Below are 20,137 nucleotides of genomic sequence, written 5' to 3' on the forward strand. Positions count from 1 at the left end.
GGCCCACAAAAGATTTGGTTTATTCTTGTTGCTATAAATGTTTATAAAAAGAACATGGGCTTGGAATCAGATTTACTACCTCAGCCTCCCCAGTGGATGGGATTACAGGCACCCGCTACCATACTGGGCAAATTTTGTATTTTCACGCTGGGCTAATTTTGTATTTCTAGTAGAGATGGGGTTTCGCCATGTTGGCCAGGCTGGGCTCGAACTTTTGACCTCAAGTGATCCGTCTGCCTTGGCCTCCTAAAGTACTGGGATTACAGGCATGAGCCACCATGCCCAGCAGGAAAAGTCTTTTAATAAAAGCTAATTTGTCAGAATCCACATTTCTATTTATAACTGGACCCTGATAAAAGAGTTTACAATTGGTTCCTAATAAAACAAAGCATCTTTAATACAAACATATTTAAATAGATAATGTAATGATAATCAGAAACTATTAAATAGTAGTATCAATAATTTCTTTCCTTTGATATATTAAGAAATCTAAAATAATTGTGGAGGGGGAAGCATATCCAGCAAGAACTAGAGATAACTTATTTTTCCTTTCATCACAGCTGGTTTAGAAGTACACTAACGGAAGTATCCCCATTATTTTGTTCACACATGAAAAATATGTTTCTCAAAATGAATGTTTCTAATGAAGTATACTTAATTTGTAAAAACTGTAAGCATGAACATCTAAAATTGTATTGCTTATATTCTAGAAGAAGGAAAAGGAACACTCAACAAAATTAGTAAATATTAAACCTAAAAAGGAAAGCAATGTTACTTCTTCCAAAATAACTGAAGCTGTGCAGATTTTCTTCTTCTGAGCAAATATTTATGAGACAAATATGTAGTACATTTGTGTTTGCCTTCTTATCTTTGCCAGTACATTTTAAAAATCATCTTGACATTTCATTATCTCTCAAATTAGCTTAGGCATAATAGATTTTTTTTTTAACTGGGGATGTGAGAAGTTTCAGAGTACACTGCTTGCAATGTTTAAAAAATTACTAAAGCCCACTTTAGTATTATTAACATCTACTATATCATTTATAAACTATATTTGTACTTTTTATACATGTAATTATTCAAAATAAGTGTTATTCTAAATAACAATCTACATCTTCTCATACATGAAATATGCTGATGGTAAATCTTTGATCATGTTTTCTTCCCAAAGGCAGCCTTACCTGTGGAGTCCAGTAAAAAGTAGGGCTCAATCTGTAGAGTTTTCGTTTGTGGAAACTCTGAAGTGGCCTTGTTCGGGCTGATGTACTCATGAAAGTCAAGGATGAAGATTTCAGTCTTGTCCTGTCTTTTCTCTTTTTCTTACTGTGCTTCTGGTTAAGTAACCAGCTACTGGAGGAAGACAGCTCATCTAAGTTCTCTGATGCACTGAAATGCCACGAAATAATTAGGGGATGGGAAGGGAATAAAACAAAACAAAACAAACAAACAAAAAAGACAAAGAAAACTAAATGTAAATTGCCTTGATCTATTATGACAGAAGAGTATTAATTTTAACCAATTTTGTGCTAACAATTGGTAAAATATTTTGTATTAATGGGAAATTACATATGCAAGTCATGAAAACCATTTTTACATCTATTTTCTCCTGCAAAACAAATATCCCATAAGTTAGAAAATGCTCACAAGTTTACTAGTGTGACGTAATTGCTCATTGTAAATCAATAATTCATGTCAATTACAGTGTTTTAACTACACAAAATTCTTTTTGTGTATGATGAAAATACATAGATTACAGGTATTTAAAAGGGCTAAAGTCATCACTCCGTTATCAGTTTCTCTTTTTCTTTTTTGAGATGGAGTCTCACTCAGTCCCCCAGGCTGGAGTGCAGTGGTGCGATCTCGGCTCACTGCAACCACCGTCTCCTGGTTTCAAGAGATTCTCCTGTCTCAGCCTCCCAAGTAGCTAGGATTACAGGCACCCGCCATCATGCCTGCTAGTTTCTGTATTTTAGTAGAGATGGGGTTTCACCATGCTGGCCAGGCTGCTCTTGAACTCCTGACCTCAGGTGATCCACCCACCTTGGCCTCCCAAAGTGCTGGGATTACAGCCATGAGTCAGTGTGCCCGGCTATTAGTTGCTCTTATATAAGCACTATATATTAATAACATTTCAGTGAATTTTGAAACAGAGCTGTAACCCTACTATATTTTAGGATTTAAAAAAAAATTTCCAATGCTACAGAAAAAACTATAAAATAATGAAACAGATCACCTAAGCTACACATGAAAAGAGCATAATAATTTTATATTTATTCTTTATATATTTTTGAACATATTTAAATATTTCAAATATTTTATAATATCAGAACATCAAGAGGATAACCCTCATTGCCACATAAATTTAACTTCATTTACATTATTATATTATATATACAATAATTAAGCTTTTCAGGCCCTACAAGGTACCAATTTCAGCCTTAGTTATGTAGATAAAAGCTAGTCAATTTAGTATTCCAATATTAACAAATGAATCTGCTATTATGTGATACTGCTGTTCAATATGTAAGTTCTAAATATGCTATTTGGTAGAATTGGTGTTTACCAGTAAATATAAAATATGGTTTTTCTATAGCAGTATTGTGTTTGAATCATATTTATGGCTACTATAAAATATTATATTAGCTTGTGGATAAAGTAAATAATTCAAGAATGCTTTACATAGTAATGAGAAACCAGAAATAAAGGTGTCTGAATGGCTTATGTTGATAACACTAAACAGAATAATTAAACATGGTATTTGGTGACTATCATACATTCAACAAATACATAATTGATTATGTACTACTGGCCAGACCAGTATAGAAAAAAAGAGTTGATGACAACTATTTTACTTTTAAAATATTAAGTCTCCAGAGAGCGCTAGCAAGAATGCTTTAAGTCTCGGAAAATAAAAGGTTCTAAAAATCTTTCATCATGTTGATGGCTAAGAAAGATTTAGGATATAATGCTTCTCTCAAATTAACAGGCCCAATCTCACAACTAGATTTTATTTTCTGTCATATCTAGGGGGAGCAGAAGGCATACAGGAGACCCAGTATGAAGTTAGGCACTGAACAGGCTAACTGGCTAGCATAGAAGGGAGTCAAGGTCAAGAAGAAGACAGATTTCAGTAGGTAGCTGGCATTAGAGGCAGTTAAGTCAGGAGACGTAGGATCCAGGAAGTTAGGAGTAGATCCAGCACCAAAAGAGGTTCTTTGTCCAGCAAGTCAGAAGCACCTTTAGGCAGAACTTACACTGGCTCTTAAAAGACATTGCTCTGGAAGTGTCTAGGGAAAATTAAAAGCTTATTCCGGAGTCTGAGACCTACTTAACTTTTATTTCTATTTACAACTCTAGCTATTAATGAGATATCAGCTTTCCCCTCCCCACAGAAGGCTTAGCCCAAAGAAGATGAGCCCACATCTTATGAAATGAAAGGACACAACTTCAGAACTGGCTAGAGGCTCATAGGCTGGCTTAAAGATAATTGGAAAGCTTATTATTTGTGTCACTAAATGTTATACAGTCATGTGTCACTTAGCAATGGGGATACCTTCTGAGAAATGCGCCATTAGGTGATTTTGCATTTGTGTGAACACCACTGAGTGTACTTACACACACCTAGTTGGTAGAGCCTACTACACACCTAGACTATATGGTATAGTCTCTTGCTCCATAGGCTACAAACCTGTAAAACATGTTACCATACTGAATGCTGCAGGCAACTGTAACATGATAGACATGGTATGTATTAGTGTATCTAAACACAGAAAAAGTAATGCATTGCTCTACAACATTATCATGGTTACAATGTCACCAGATGAATAGACATTTTTCAGCTTCATTATAATCTTATGGGACTACTGTTATATATGTGGTCCTTCGTTGACTAGAAACATCATTATGTGGTGCATTACAGTATATAATTTTTAAATTTCTAAGGGCGCTGACATATTATCAGAGAAAAAAAAGTTCAGTTTTATTCTTTTCCTTATGTTCCCAACTGCAGGCAATTTATCTTTAGATTCTAACACTTTCTAATTAATAAGGATTCTTGCAAAGTATCAACATCTACCCTCAAATAAATGAAGGAATGCATGAAAATTTAAAGATGTGAAATACATTTATTTCACTACTAATCAATGTGCAAACTGCATATTCTCATCAAAGCTAATGTAGTACAAAATCATTTCCATAAATGAAGGTTATTGTAAATGTTTATTGTAAACCACTGATAAATTCACTTATTTCACACATTAACAATAATGAGACAGTCCAATCAATGAACCTCACTGAAAGCAAAATATGAGGAAAATCCTGAGAAAATTTTGAGGAAGACAACACAAGCCTGATCCTGTGCCTCTGTAATCTAAAGCTTTTTCCCTAGGAGATGATGATTCAGGTAATTAAGTATTGACTAAAATAGGAACTTAATGATATCTGTAAGACAAGGATATCATTAATAAATCAATATAAGACACCATCATCACGACATTCTTTTTCAAAAAAAATAAGGTTTATTGCTTTTTTAAAATCTTTCTTTATTTTTTACAGACAGAGTTTCCTTCTGTTGCCCAGGCTGAAAGGCAGTAGCACAATTACAGCCTCAAACTCCTGGGCTCAAGGGATCCTCCTTTCTCAGCTTTCTGAGTAGCTAGGACTACAGGTGTGCACCACAACACCTGGCTAAATGACAGTCTTTAAAAAATTTTTTTAAAGTCACAATAAGAAGAAGAGAAGGTCCAGAAGAAAAAGAATATTTCAATAAATGATAAGGCTTAGTGTTCCCACTGAGATTAAACTGTACCTATGAAACCCTAGAAACTGAGGATGCAATAGGCCACCATCAAATATTGTTATAGAATAATTATCAAAACACAATTATTGGCTGGGCACAGTGGCTCACACCTGTAATCCCAGGACTTTGGGAGGCCAAGGTGGGTGGATCACTTGAGGTCAGGAGTTCAAGACTGGCCTGGCCAACATAGTTAAACCCTGTCTCTACTAAAAATAGAAAAATTAGCCGGACCTGGTGGCACATACCTATAATCCTAGCTACTCTGGAGGCTGAGGTAGGAGAATCACTTGAACCTGGGAGGCAGAGGTTGCAGTGAGCTGAGATTGAGCCCCTGGAGCCTGGGCAACAGAGTAAGACTCTGTCTCAAACTATATATATATATATATAGTTATCATTGTACTTCTGAAAGAGCAAGCTTACAAGTGGGAGAGAACCAGGCGAAGCAATAAATTACTTTTTTTTTTTCAGATTTCCAACTAGAAGCTGGAGAATAATAAAAATCTTCCAAATGATATAGTTTAGATCCTTTGGGTTGCAGGCATATAACATAACTTGGTCTGAAAAGGAATTAAATAATTGAGGATGGAGAAGGAGTGACAGTGGGTTTCAGGCTTATACCTTTCTATATTTCCCTGGCCTCCTCCCTAATCCAAGCTATCTTGTACCAGGGTTACTCAATAACCTTGTAACTGGTCTCCCTCATCCATCTAGTCCAATAGACACAGTCTCTGCAGTGCTGACAGTCTAGAGAGGAAGACAGAGATGAATCAGATAATCATGCAAATAAATAAAAAATTATCACTATGAAAATGCTAGGAAGGAGAGGTGAACAGTGAGTGCTCACCTTTCAGAGCTCACAGGGAATTTGATCTAGTCTTTGGAGGGAGACCATGCAGGAGTTCAAAGAAAACTTCCCCAAGGAACGGACTTTGGAACTGTCCATCCCCTCTAGTCCCTTCTATACCAATTATTTGGAAAGAACAATCTGATCCTGTCATACCTGCCCTGCCACTCTGCCACACAAACACACACACACACTGCTTAAAATCTTCCAGCATCCTCCCATTGCTCTTGAAAGACTTAAATCCTTAATCTTTTAAAAGGCCCTGATAGGTCTGGCCTCTGCCATAGTTCTCTTGCCTCATCTTGCATGATGCTTTCCCTTGTTCTCTGTGTTCTGAGAAAGAAAACAAACCTTTAATCTGAGAAATGCAAGTCCCTTTAAATTACCAGGCCCAGAGAAGCATTAAAATGTGACATGGCATGCCTATAGTCCCGGCTACTCAGCAGGCTGAGGCAGGAGGATCTCTTGAGCCTAGAAGTCTGAATCCAACCTGGGCAACAAAGCGAGACCCTGTCTCTACAAAAATAAACAAACAAAAATGTGACAGCAGTCGTGTCTTGCTCCCCGCTTGAGCTAAATACTTAACTCTTGAAGTCACTTGCTATGTGGGCTCTAGACTAACTGACACCAAGTAGCCATAACATACCATACACTAGACACCTTAACAAACTATAGTTCAACAACATATAGCCAATCAATAATCAATGTTACTTTCGTAAGCCAATAAGAATTCATGTCAAACAAAAATTTGTATCAACCCCTTTTGTGGGCTTAGACAAAGTCCCTTGTCCCTTTTTGCCTTTAAAAATCTGCTTGTGGCTGGGCACGGTGGCTCATGCCTGTAATCCCAGCACTTTGGGAGGCTGAAGCAGGTGGATCACTTGAGGCCAGGAGTTTGAGACCAGCCTGGCCAACATGGTGAAACCCTGTCTGTACCAAAAATACAAAAATCAGTCAGGCGTGGTGGTGCACGCCTGCAGCCCCAGTTACTCGGGAGCCTGAGGCATGAGAATCACGTGAACCCGGGAGGTGAAGGTTGCAGTGAGCCAAGACTGTGCCACTGCACTCCAGCCTGGGCAACAGAGTAAGACTCTGTCTCAAAAAGAAACAAACAAACAAAAAAAACCCTGCTTGTAACAAAGGCCAAATGGGGCACTTCCCAATGTTTCCCAGGCTGCAGTCCTCAACCTTGACTGAAATAAAGTCTCTTTATTAATTTTGCCTCATTTTCTTTCCTTAGGTTGACATTTCCAACCACACTGCTTCCTTTCTTTATAAATAATTCACACTTCATACTGTACAAGATCTACATGTTATTTTTGCTTCCTAGAATCTTCACACATCCTCTTCACTACATAATTTCCAATAATCATCTAACTCAGTTCCAAAGTCAGTTTCTTGGGGAAGTTTTCTTTGAGCTCCTGCATGGTCTCCCTCCAAAGACTAAGTCAAATTCCCTACGAGCTCTGGAAGGTGACCACTCACTGTTCACCTCTCCTTCCCAGCATTTTCATAGTGATAATTTTATATTTATTTGCATGATTATCTGATGACTCTCTTGTCTTCCTCTTTAGACTGTCAGTAGTGCAGAGATTGTGTCTATTTTGTTTATCCTTGCATCAGAAATTCCTGATATTATGCCTTGCATATAGCAGATACACAATGATTATTTGTTGAGGGAATGAAGAAATACTATACATACATATATGTTATCAGGTTTATCATATAAACCAGGTTTAGTACAGCATATGCATAACACATACTACACCTTAATAGTTTGGTGAATGAGTAAATGTTGAACATTTTAAGACCCAAAAAAGCTCTAAATAGAAGGCTACAAGACAACTTTAAAAAAAGATATATATTTACACTGTCTTGAAGTTTCCTTCTAAATCTGACTCTTTGGTTTACAAAAGTTAGGGTTCTTTGTTTTTCAGACAGAATCTCATTCTGTCTCCTAGGCTGGAGTGCATCTGGTATGAACATAGCTCACTGCGGTGTCAACCTCCTTGGCTCAAGTGATACTCCTGCCTCAGGCCTCCGAGTAGCTGGGACTACAGGTGCATGCCACCATGCCTAGCTAATTTTTTACGTTCCATACAGACAGAGTCTTGTCAAGTTTCTTGGATGGTTTGGAACTCCTGGGCTCAAGCGATCCTTCTGCCTCGGCCTCCCAAAGTGCATATTCCATGTTTGATGAAATACTTTAATGCTGATAATTTCTAAGGATGCATTTACCATTCAATCAGAAAGATTACAACATGATAGATGACTGCTTTGGAAAATGCTGTTACTTAATGGTATGTGATAAAAGTGTTTTAGACATTTGGAATCAAAGACGTGTACTAAACTACATTCAGCACTCAATGTCAAGTACAGGAAAAGAAAATTCAAGAATCTTCAGCATAGGAGTGTGAAAGATCCATATCCTTAAGATATCCTCAAAAGCCAGGAATTACTCACAGTAAGGTGGTCATAACTAAAGACTTCCCTTGTATACCAGGACAATGATTAACTGAAGACTTACACTTTATGGAAAAACAGACCAATACCAGCACATGCTAAACTAATGGCCTCCATCTTTCCATATTACGACTTCATGTTGTATATGTCCTGCCCTTTGCTTTAAAATACACTATGGAGCCAAGGAAAGTAAGTTCAAGGAATAGCAGCAAATAAGGACTTATTCAACATATAATTTGAAACTATTGTTTTAAGTCAGTGGTTTCTAACATTTCCCCCACATTCACATCTTTCTCAAATTAAACTACTTAAGTAGAAATAAACTCTGAATAAAATAATTAGAATGTGCATTCCTAGGTGCCCCCCTCCACCCATACACATATACACAAATACCCACACCCACTATACTGGGTTGTATAGTGTCTCCTCAAAGTTCATGTCTACCCAGAATCTCAGAATGTAACATTATTTGGAAATACTTTGCAAATGTGATTAGTTAAGATAAGGACACACTGGATGAGGATGAGCTCTAAATCAAATCAGTGATTTCCTTACAAGAAGAGACACACAAAGAAAGAACACCATGTAAAGATAGAGGCAGAGTTTGGAGTGATGTGTGTATGTCCTACAAGGAAAGTCAAGGACCGCAGGCAACCACTAGAAGCTAGGAAGAGGCAAAGAAGGATTCCCTAGAACCTTCACAGGGAGCATGGTCTTGACACCTTAATTTTGAACTTCTAGCCTCCAGAACTGTGTCATAAGAAACATCTGTTATTTTAAGCCACAAATTAGTGGCTTAAACTACAGCGGCCCTAGGAAACTAATATATCCATAAACGCATGCACTTAAGAATCAATGTGTTTGCATGACTTGTAATCTCTATTTCAAGTTTCTCCTTTTCCAGTTGGAAGTTCTTTGATGAATTCAACCTACTGTAACTGAGGTAGACAGCAACTTTTTCCATACTTTCCCTGCTACACAAAGTCCTTCCAATATCTGAATTTATCACCTCTTTTATCCTTGATAGTACTGGGAGATACGAATGCATCACATATTCAGATAACCCAATGGCATTTAGGATGGCAGTAATCAAATTTGGGTGGATCACAAGGTTAAGAGATCGAGACTATCCTATCATGGTGAAACCCCGTCTCTACTAAACATACAAAAAAATTAGCCAGGTGAGGTGGCAGGCATCTGTAGTCCCAGCTACTTGGGAGGCTGAGGCAGTAGAATGGCATGAACCCGGGAGACGGATCTTGCAGTGAGCCAAATTGTGCCACTGCACTCCAGCCTGGGCGACAGAACGAGACTCCATCTCAAAAAGAAAAAAAAAAGAAAGAAACTAATAAAAAATAAGACTTAAACTTAATAAGAGCATTACTTATCCTCCAATTGCCAAAAGTAAATACCTCTCTCCAATGATCATATAGATCAAGATCAGGCATGCCTGGTATAGAGAAAACAGTGTCTAGACCATTTCCCTTACTCCGGGTAATAAGTAGAGAAACTACACCTCTTACTCAAAAATGCAAGTCTCTTCAACTCTAACAATAAGAAAATGTGTTGCAGTACACACTGTAAAATGACATTCTTTACAAGTAAGATGTGGTATCTAAGAAAATTAAGGCCGGGTGCAGTGGCTCATGCCTGTAATCCCAGCACTTTGGGAGGCCAAGGCAAGCAGATCTCCTGGGGTCAGGAATTCGAGACCAGCCTGGCCAGCATGGTGAAATCCTGTCTCTACTAAAAATACAAAATTTAGCCAGGTGTGATGGCAGGCACCTGTAATCCTAGCTGAAGCAGGGAAATCACTTGAATCCAGGAGACCGAGGATGCAGTGAGCTGAGATCGCACCACTGTACTCCAGTCTGGGCAACAACAGCGAGACTCCATCTCAAAAAGAAAATTTGAGATGCATCTTATTGTAGGGACTAAAGTGGGAAATATGTATTTTAAGTATAAAAAGCTTCAGATATAATATTAACTGAAAAGGTTAAAATTACTTCTAATAGATCTCAACTATGAAAAGGCTATATTAAAAGATGGCAAGAAAATACACTCTGAGCAATATAGTGATTTCTTTTTTTTTTTTTTTTTTTCCTTTTCTCTTTTTTGAGACACAGTCTTGCTTTGTCGCCAGGCTGGAGTGCAGTGATGATCTCGGATAACTGCAACCTCCGCCTCCCGGGTTCAAGCGATTCTCCTCCCCAAGTAGCTGGGACTACAGGTGTGTGCCACCATGCCCAGATAATTTTTGTATTTTTTAGTAGAGACACGGTTTCACCATGTTGGCCAGGATGGTCTCGATCTCTTCACCTCATGATCCACCCACCTGTCCTCCTCTCCTCCCTCCCCTCCTCTTCCCTTCACTCCTCCTCCCTCCTCCCCTCTTCTCCTCTTCTTCCCTCCTCCCTCCTCTCTCCCAAAGTTCTGAGATTACAGGCATAAGCCACCAGGCCCAGCCTTTTTTTTCTCTTTTATTAGGATGTCTAATACATTTTGAAATGGCTTTTGAAAATAAGAGACTTAGGAGACATAGTAACCAAATGTAATTTATGGACTTTGGATACTGGTTTTAACAAATTAATCGTAAAAAGATAATTTTGAGACAACTGCAGAAATTTGAATATGGATAGAGAATTTCAAAACTAACAAATTATGGTTAACAGTATTAAATCTGATAATAAAGTGGTAAATATGTTAAAAGGCTTATCAATGAAATATAAATAACTATTTACAGTTAAAATAACAATCACTAGAAACTGCTTTACAAATGCCTAGAAAAACAAAGTGTGTCAGGAAAAGGAATAAAAGAAGTAGCAAAATTTTGAAAACTGTTAAAGCTGAGAATATGTGGGTTCACTTTACTATGCTTTCTATACGTCTGAAGTTTTCCACAATAAAAGTAGATGGAGAAAAGGCCAATTATTATAGAACTACCTGTCATTCTTATCTCTGGCTCTTAACTTGAAGTGGGACTTTTAATACACAAAGGCAAAAGATGAGGAAACCAATATGATAGCCATACTTTTCTACCTGATAATTGAGACATAAAGTTTGTCAAATATTTGTCTGATCTGAGACACTTACAGATAATTACTATTTTATATTTTAAGGAAAACAAAAACCCAAAAACTTGAATAAAAGCTAAAATATTTTTCAAAATCCCATCTTCTCAACAGAAATATAGTTTTCATTTATACCCTTCAAATCTTTTTTCTATAAAATCATATTGTACTACAATTTTAATGTCCTGATTTTTCCACTTAACATTCCAATATAAGCATGTTTCCATACGATTATATATTTTCTACATACATAATTTTGTATAGTTACATGATATTAGATCTAGTGGTTGTACCACAATTTGTTAATATATTCTCTTATATAAGATTAGGTTTTAGGCTTATATTATTAGGAGTATAAAGGAAAAAGTAAACTATGTATATAATATGTATCATAATTAAATATTAATCATTATTATATATAATATTGTCATTCACAGGAATCCAAAATTATACTGAAAACATCAACTTAGAATATACTTCTAACAAACAATGTTATCTCATAATTGAGAAGTGACTATTGAAAATATTGAGGGTAAAAAAATTACTTTTTATGTAATTAGTCTGCCAGCCTAACTGCAGTTTTTCAATTATGATATCCAGTTAAGAAAGGATAGTTGCATTTCACAGAAGATAATTATTATTAGTAGAAATAAATAGCATGGCAGTAATTCATTGGAATTTAATTTCATGTCATATTCTGGGACTCATTAAAGCAAAACAAAACAATGACAAAATCTAGACACTATTTCAAGTAGGAATTCACTTTCTGAAAGATAATACCCCATGGGATAAACAAGGATTAATTTATAACATTTTATCTTCATTTTAGAGTATGAGATCTGAAAACCAAAAACTATCCCTATGATAATAAAATGTAATGCTTCATTTGTTTAAAGACTCAATCTTCTTAGTTGCACAGTTCCTGGTGAGTCATCTGAGACCATACTGCCAAGATTAATAAAGCTAAAAAAAAAAAAACTCTGATATTTTTCTAGGAGATATTGTTATTAAAAGATAATAGTAATCAATAAATAGCAAGTGTGCAAACATGCCCTGGGAAATAAGTAACCAGGTAAGTTTACTTTAAATGCACTGTGAGGACAGATCATTACAATTAATACTTAAATTATGAAGAATTCATATTTAAGTATGAACACTTAAATACTTAAGATAATTATATCAAACAGAAGTTCTATATGATCCACAAAAATTAGTAAACAAACCGAATGAGGCTAACCTTTAAAATTAAAATTTAAATGTCTTCTAATTATATACAAAATTATGATACAATGTGATATAAAGCTATAATAAGCATGCTTTATTAGAAGAACTGTAACATTTCATTTATGAGGTTACTTATCTGGCAACATCAACTATATATATAGAACGTAGCTGAAATTTTTTAAAGGCCTTTAAATAACAAAAAGAGAACTCAGTAAGTCTATGCATGAAAGTTCACTCCTGTTTCTTTCTTTTCTTTTTTTTTTTTTGAGACAGGGTCTTGCTCTGTCACTTAGGCTGCAGTGCAGTGGCATGGTCATGGCTCCCTGCAGCGCTGACCTCCTGGGACCAAGCAATCCTCCCACCTCAGCATCCCAAGCAGCTGAGACTCCACGCATCAACACATCTGGCTCACTTTTTTTTTTTTTTTGTAGGGATGGAGTCTTCCTATGTTGCCCAAGCTGGATTTGAACTCCTGGTGATCCTCCTGCATCAGCCTCTCAAATTATTGGGATTAACAGGCATGAGCCATCATGCCTGGCCATCCTCCTGTTACTTTGAAGAGAGGCCTTCTCTCTTACTTGCAGATTTTTTTAAATGTCTCTTATTACAGAGACATCTATGTCATCTATCACATTGGTTATCTGATTTTCTAGTCCAGAGTCAAATTATGAAGAGAAGCAGAACTACAGGAGACAACAAATAGAATATCAATCTGAGCAACAAATAGAATACCAATCTGATGATAGGGAAGAAAAAATATGTTAAGTACAAAATATTCCTTATGAATGCTGAGTACAGGCAAAAAATCATGAACATTTCATTCATTCAACAAATGTTAATTCATGCCCATGATGTGACTCTCTGATCCAAGTGCTAAGGAAAATAACAGTTAAGTAAGATAGACCAAAAAATTCTTACTTTCCTGAAGCTTACATTCAAGTCCAGAAAGACAAATAAGCAAGTAAAAAATTAACAAAATAATATCACATTTGTTACCTCATTTGATCTTCACAACACAACCCAGAAAACAGGCTGTTCTCATTCTATCTGTGATTCAGATTGCTGTGCAGGATCACAATACTACCAATTGGTCAATTTGGGATTGAACTGTGATCTAATTCCAAAGTAATATTCTTAACAATGAAAATTTTCTTCATAGCACTTGATCAAGGTTTAAAATTATACATTTGTGTAATCATTTAGGTCGTGTCATTTTTTTTCACAACTAGACTTTATATTACAAGGACAGAAATTCCATTTGGTTTTGTTCATTACCATATACCTGGTACCCAATCCAAATGCCTGGCACACAGAAGTCATTCAGTAGGTACTTGTTGATTATTCAGTGAATTGTTTTATAGATATACAGCTATTTCTCTCAGTAGCCCCTGAGAATGTGATCATGGTGATGAACCTGAGTTATCAAAAAACTTAAGTTCAGCTCTTTCCCATCTTGCAAGATGGCAGGTGAAAAAGTCGAGAAGCCGGATACTAAGAAGAAACCTGAAGGCAAGAAGGCTGACACTAGTGGCAAGGTGAAAAGGGGTAACTTCAAGGCTAAAAATCCAAAGGCCGAAATCCTGTCCTTGTCAGAAGAATTGGCAGATATTCCCAATCTGCTATGTATACTAGGAAAAGACATGTATAAAAGGAAATACTCACCCACTAAATCCAAGATCGAAAACAGAAAGGAGAAGGTTCTTGCAGCCATTAGAAAATCAGTTGGTGGTGACAAGAATAGTGGTACCCAGATGGTTAAACTTCACAAATTGCCTTGATACTATCTTAGGGAAGACGTGCCTTGAAAGCTGTTGAGCCACAGCAAATAACTGCAAGCCAGTTAGTATGTGAGAAAACTGCAAGCCAGCTCCCAGGAGCATTCTGATCACCCTCACTGGACGCCACAGAGGCAAGAAGGTGGTTTTCCTGAAGCAGGTGGGCATTGGCTTGTTACTTGTAACTGGATCTCTAGTCCTCAATCGAGTTCCTCTACAAGGAACACACCAGAAATTTGCCAACGCCACCCCCACAAAAATTGCTCTCAGCAATAGAAATCCCCAAACATCTTACTGATGCTTACTTTAAGAAGCAGCAGCTGTGGAAACCCAGACATCAGGAAGGTGGGGTTTTCAACACCAAAAAAGAGACATATGAAATTACAGAGTAGTGTAAGGTTGATCAGGAAGCTGTGGACTTGCAAATGTTACCAAAAATCAAAGCTATTCCTCAGTTCCAGGGCTACCTGCAATCTGTGTTTGCCCTGATAAACGGAATCTACCCTCACAAATGGGTGTCCTAAATTTCTCACGCAGAATCTCATTAAATGACTGATACATTTTGGGGAGAAAATTAAGTTCAGTACCACCCAAAAAAGGCAATGTGTAAGACATTTTAAACAATTTTTCCCAGTTTAATTGAAAAAGGTTTTGGAACTTAAGTGGAATCCACAATCCTCTTACTGCCATGGATACCTCTTTCCATACAGTTTCTAGGGTAGGGTTTAAAGTCATTAAGGCACATTGAGTACAGTAATTTCTCTATATTTACCAATTCTCGATTTAGGCTAACATAAAATTATTACATACAAAAGAGCACAACAGTGATGTTATAAAGATATATACGTCAGGTTGGATTGGAACCTTTATGTTTTTAGTGTAATTGTTTGAAAAAATAGTATTCTTTAAAATAAATATTTAAAATGGAAGAATATTAACACTAGTAACTACTTTAGAAAATATGCTCCATTAAATTTAAAATAAAGAAGTGAGGTGTAAAATTAACACACCTGCCCAAGGTCACAAAATGTCTAAAGCAAACAAAATACATAAAAGGTGTGTATTCTCATAACTACTTTGCCCTCAAGCCACTAAACTATAAAAACATTACAACTGATTAAAATAAAAGTTAAAATCTTTTTTGGGGAGGGGTGCAGGGGAGATTAAAAGTCTCAAGATGGTCTTTTGAGGAGACAGATTTTGTATGAGAATAAAACCCAACAGTGTTTTATGCTGATTTTAGAGAGCTTGATTTAGTTACAGAGTCCCATACAAATGAAGTAGACCAAAGGCAAGAAAGAAAACAACTTCCCAAGAGATGATGGAAAAATAGATCGTGCCTCAGTGCCTCCTAGTAACTCTATAATGAATGTCTTTAGTAACAGCTGGCCTACTGTGCCATCTACACAGTTGTGTGCAAAGGGATACCTACAAATGCCCCCAAATCCTTACCCTAATTCAGGTCCACATTGAGGCACTTGTTTTTAAAGAGTAAGAATAGCTGAATCAATGACTAGTATACTATCTAAGATAAGAAATAAATAAGACTATATCTAAGAGTTTAATATACTTTATGTCCTCACATTAAAATATCAACGGCTAACATTATTAGGCTGTTTCTTACATGCCAGGTTTTGTTCTGAGTTTTTATAAATGCTATTTCATTTACTTCTCACACAACCATATACTGTTTCCCAATATCTGGTATGTTTACTGTAAGCCATACATTTGAACTCTTGGTCAGTGATCTGTTGAGTAGCATACTACATTTTAACAGGCCCAGCATTTACCCTTCAAGATAATATTACTGTAGAAATTGGATTAGAGGGGACACTGAGTGATTGACAAATGTGGATTAAGACTTTATAAATTTTTTGGAACAGAGAATATAAGTATTTAGGCACCATAATAATTTTAAGATTATGTAAAACAAAGTATATATTATCACGGTAAATTACCAAATGTCCTGCTTTGTTGTTTTTTGGGATTTTTTGAGATAGGGTCTCACTCTGTCACCAAGGCTGGAGTGCAATGGCATGATCATGGCTCACTACAGCCTCAACTGTCCTGGCTCAAGAGATCCTCCCACCTCAGCTTCCTAAATAGCTGGGACTACAGGTGTGCACCACCATGCCCAGCTAATTTTAAAAAATTTTTGTAGAGATGGGGTCTCACTATATTGTCCAGGCTGGTGTCAAACTCCTGGGCTCAAGCCATTCTCCTGCCTCAGCCTCCCAAAGTCTTGGGATTACAGGCATGAGCCACCATGCCCAGCCATGTTATTTTTAAATATACCTATTTACCTGTATCTATAAACATTCTGCAACTTCCTCTTATATTGCTACTATAATATCTAATGTTTGTATTAATTTACACATTTCAGCTCGGTGTGTACCTCAAAATTCATAACTAAATTTAAGAGTGCTTTTCAGGTCACAGAGGTCAATTAAAATAACTGTAGCTATCGGTCCTTTCCTTTAGACATTTTTCATTGCCTTCCAAAAGTATGTAAGATGACTTTTTTCAGGAAAGACAGAACAGACATCTGAGATTAAGACAGATTTGACAGATAAAGGGTAAGGATTATAAACTCAACAACTAGATCAGTCCCCATCACCAAATTTTAAGGTAACATGAAACAAGATTTAGTTCTTTGTTTCCATACCAACAAACTAAATACCACATTCCTGTGGGACTAGTCAAATTTTGTTCATAGGTTTAGGATGAACAATGTCATTTAAGTATTTTTTCAAAACTATGAAGGCAAATGTGACTTCCTATGTGACTATTTTCTATTTATCCTTTTTGAAGTATATAGTTTATATCCTATTTTTCTTAACCTTTTAAAAAATACAAAATATAAGATACATATGCATAAGTACTTAAAGCATTTATCTCATGTTTAGCTTGTAAATATGAAGCAATAACTCCCCTTACTCTTCCACTTTCCCATAACCACCACTCAAAGGTCAAGAAACAGAACACTATTAGCATTCAGGAAATGCCCCTCTTATGTGAAGCTCTTCTATTATACCTAATTTAGGAATAATGAAAGCCAAATCAGTACTTTTTACTGAGATTCTGAATAATTCAAGCACCTCAGTACAATCTGAATCCATTTCCTCCTTCTGACCTCTAGGTTATTGCTGTTATAGACTCTTTTTAGCCCCACTAGACTTATTTTACTACTGTTCACTTACACATGCCCATATGGTTACTTACCATTCTGTTCTTCAACCCTTCTTCATCTCAAATTTTCCATCCAGATAATATACTACTACCCAAAGTATATCCTTTATGTTTAGTCTACTAATCTACTCTCTCAGCCTTGGTATGTCTCAAAATGTTTGTCCTTCACACTCAGATTTGAAAGATGATTTCTCTGTGTATAGAGTTTCTAGGTAAATGGTTATTTTCTTTCAACATACTAATGGTACCACTCCACTGTACTCTGGCTCCTATTGTTACCATTGAGAAGTCAGCTGTCAGTCTATGTTTCTATGGGAGAAAGATTATGTCTTTCTCCCACTTCTGGTTGCTTCTGGACACTGCATTTATCTTTGTTTTTTCACATTTCCTCTATGTCCAGAGGTAGATTTCTTTTTAGTTGTCCTGATCCAAAATCTGTGTTTGGCTTCCTGAATGTGGTGTCTTTCATCAGTTCAAGTAATTTTTCAGTCACTCTCTCTTCAAATATTTCTTCTATTTCATTCTCTAGTGTTTCTTCCACATCTCCAACTAAGTGTCATATTAGGCCTTCTCACTATATTCTCTACATTTTAAAATGACTCTTCTGTATTTTCCATTGTTTCATATCTTTTGCTACATTTTGGAACTTTTCTTCTGGTACTTCTTCTATGTCACACATTCTCTCTTCAATTGTGTCCAGTCTGCTGCAGAAACCACTTAGTTATGATATTCAGTATTTTTAAGAAATCTTACTTAGCCTTTTTCCAAATATGCTTATGTCACTTGATATAGTTTGTTCCCTGCTGGTATTTTAAGCCTATCTTTTATTTCTATAATCAGGCTACCATTTTAAAGTGATCAGTGTTTGATAATTCTAATATCTGAAAATTTTATGATCTTTTTCTGCTGTCTGTTATGTGCTCCTTATTCTTACTCTTCTTGCTCTGTCTCCTTATATGTTTGATTATATTTGACTGTTTGTTAATCCCTGCCCTTGGCAAATTATTCACGAGAATTTCCCAAGGCTAAAAAAAAGGTGCCTTCCTCCAGAGGAAATCTGCATTTGCCTCTGCCATTCCAGAACCATTTAAAACTAGCGATCTCTTGGATCACTCATTGATGCAAATTTGGACTGAAAATCCATGTAAAAGTCTCCACCATGATCAGAACATCTCAAAGATAGGCTTTTTTTTTTTTAATCTTCTGCTCTGCTTAGCCCCAAGGCAAATCTCCCTATGGTCCCTAGTGGTGGAGAAAGGGAAACAGTTTTACTTCTAATTTACCTTTACTGTAATGGCATAGCCCCTGAAAGAGAATGGTCCCTACTAAATACAAGGATTTTATTTCATCTTCCTGCCATGGGCAGAGCCAAGGGCTTCGACCTAGGTTATTTATTTATTTATTTTGAGACACTCTGTCACCCAGGCTGAAGGGCAGTGGCACAATCTTGGCTCACTGCAACCTCTGCCTCCTGGATTCAAGAGATTCTCGGCCTCAGCCTCCCAAGTAGCTGGGACTACAGGCATGCATCACCACATCTGGCTAATTTTTGTATTTTTAGTAGAGGCGGGGTTTTGCCACGTTGGCCAGGCTAGTCTTGAACTCCTGGCCTCAAGCCATTTGCCCATTTTGGCCTCCCAAAGTGCTGGGATTACAGGCATCAGCCATCTCAACCAGCCTGATTTATCTTTAATCTATTAAAACTTCAGCTTGATTTTGCTGGATTTAGTTTTAGTTTCTCTCCTCCCTTCCCCCAAAATATATCAAAACTTCGATTTAATTTTTTCTAAATTTAGCCTCAAAAAAAGCAGACTGCTGTGCTTTGCTTACTTTTTGAGCTCTGGCTTTCTCTTAGCTTTTGGCTTGGCAATTAACATTTGCTAATTTCTTATTTTTGAAATAAACAAAATTTAAAAACAGAATTATCACATAATCCAGCAATTTCACTTCTAGAGTACCCAAAACAATTAAAAGCAGGGACTCAAACAGATATTTGTTCATCCATGTTAATAGCAGCCTTGTTCATAATAGCCAAGAGACAGAGGCAATCAAATATCTATCCACAGATCAAATGTTGTCTATATAAAAAGAGAGCACTATTCAGCCTTAAAAAGGGAATTTTGACACACAGGCTACAACGTAGATAAATTCTGATATTATGGTAAGTAAAATAAGTTTGTCACAAAAGGACAAACACTGTGTGATCCACTTATAAGGTACCTAGAGTAGTCAAATTCATATAGAAGGTAAAGTTGGAGTTGCCAGAAGCTGAGAGCAAAGAAGAATGGGAAGTTATTGTTTAGTGGGTACAGAGTTTCAGTTTGAGAAGATAAAAAAAGTTCTGAAGATGGATGGTGGTGATGATTACACAACATTTTGATTGTATTTAATGCCATTAAACTTACATTTAAAAATAGTCAAAATGGTAAGTTTCTGTTACATATGTTTTATAATTTTGAAAAATATTTATGAGTTTTCTTACCTACCCATTTATTATAAATACATAAACACATTAATAGTATTTATATGCTTCTGAGAAGTATTTATACGCTTAACAAGGACGTCTTCAGAAAGTGCTTTGTGGTTTAACTGTCAAGTCTGAAATACCATTAAATAGACTAAGCCCTTACTCATATAAACCTTTGAATCTGAAAGATATTTTCTTCATACAGAACTATGTGAAGGAAAAATAACAAAGGTATTGGAAAATAGCAAGACATAAGAAATAAAATTAGGCCTCATTTGATATTCTACTCCCAGTGTCAAAAGGCTC

General features: G+C 36.3%; 1 protein-coding gene and 1 pseudogene across 7 annotated transcripts in view; one reads left to right on the forward strand and one right to left on the reverse strand.

Annotated features, from left to right (window-relative positions):
• Nucleotides 1-20,137, reverse strand: part of KANSL1L (KAT8 regulatory NSL complex subunit 1 like) — a 150,280-nt gene that overhangs the window by 55,375 nt on the left and 74,768 nt on the right. For all 7 annotated transcript variants that reach the window (XM_017889361.1, XM_017889360.1, XM_017889356.1 and 4 more), the window contains exon 6: nucleotides 1,182-1,386. In XM_017889361.1, the coding sequence (XP_017744850.1) occupies nucleotides 1,182-1,386 (205 nt within the window). The remainder of the gene's footprint in view (nucleotides 1-1,181; nucleotides 1,387-20,137) is intronic.
• Nucleotides 13,861-14,707, forward strand: LOC108540346 (60S ribosomal protein L6 pseudogene; annotated as a pseudogene).

This window comes from Rhinopithecus bieti, unplaced genomic scaffold, assembly GCF_001698545.2.
Source record: "Rhinopithecus bieti isolate Rb0 unplaced genomic scaffold, ASM169854v2 scaffold_17939, whole genome shotgun sequence".
NCBI classification, from domain to species: Eukaryota; Metazoa; Chordata; class Mammalia; order Primates; family Cercopithecidae; genus Rhinopithecus; species Rhinopithecus bieti.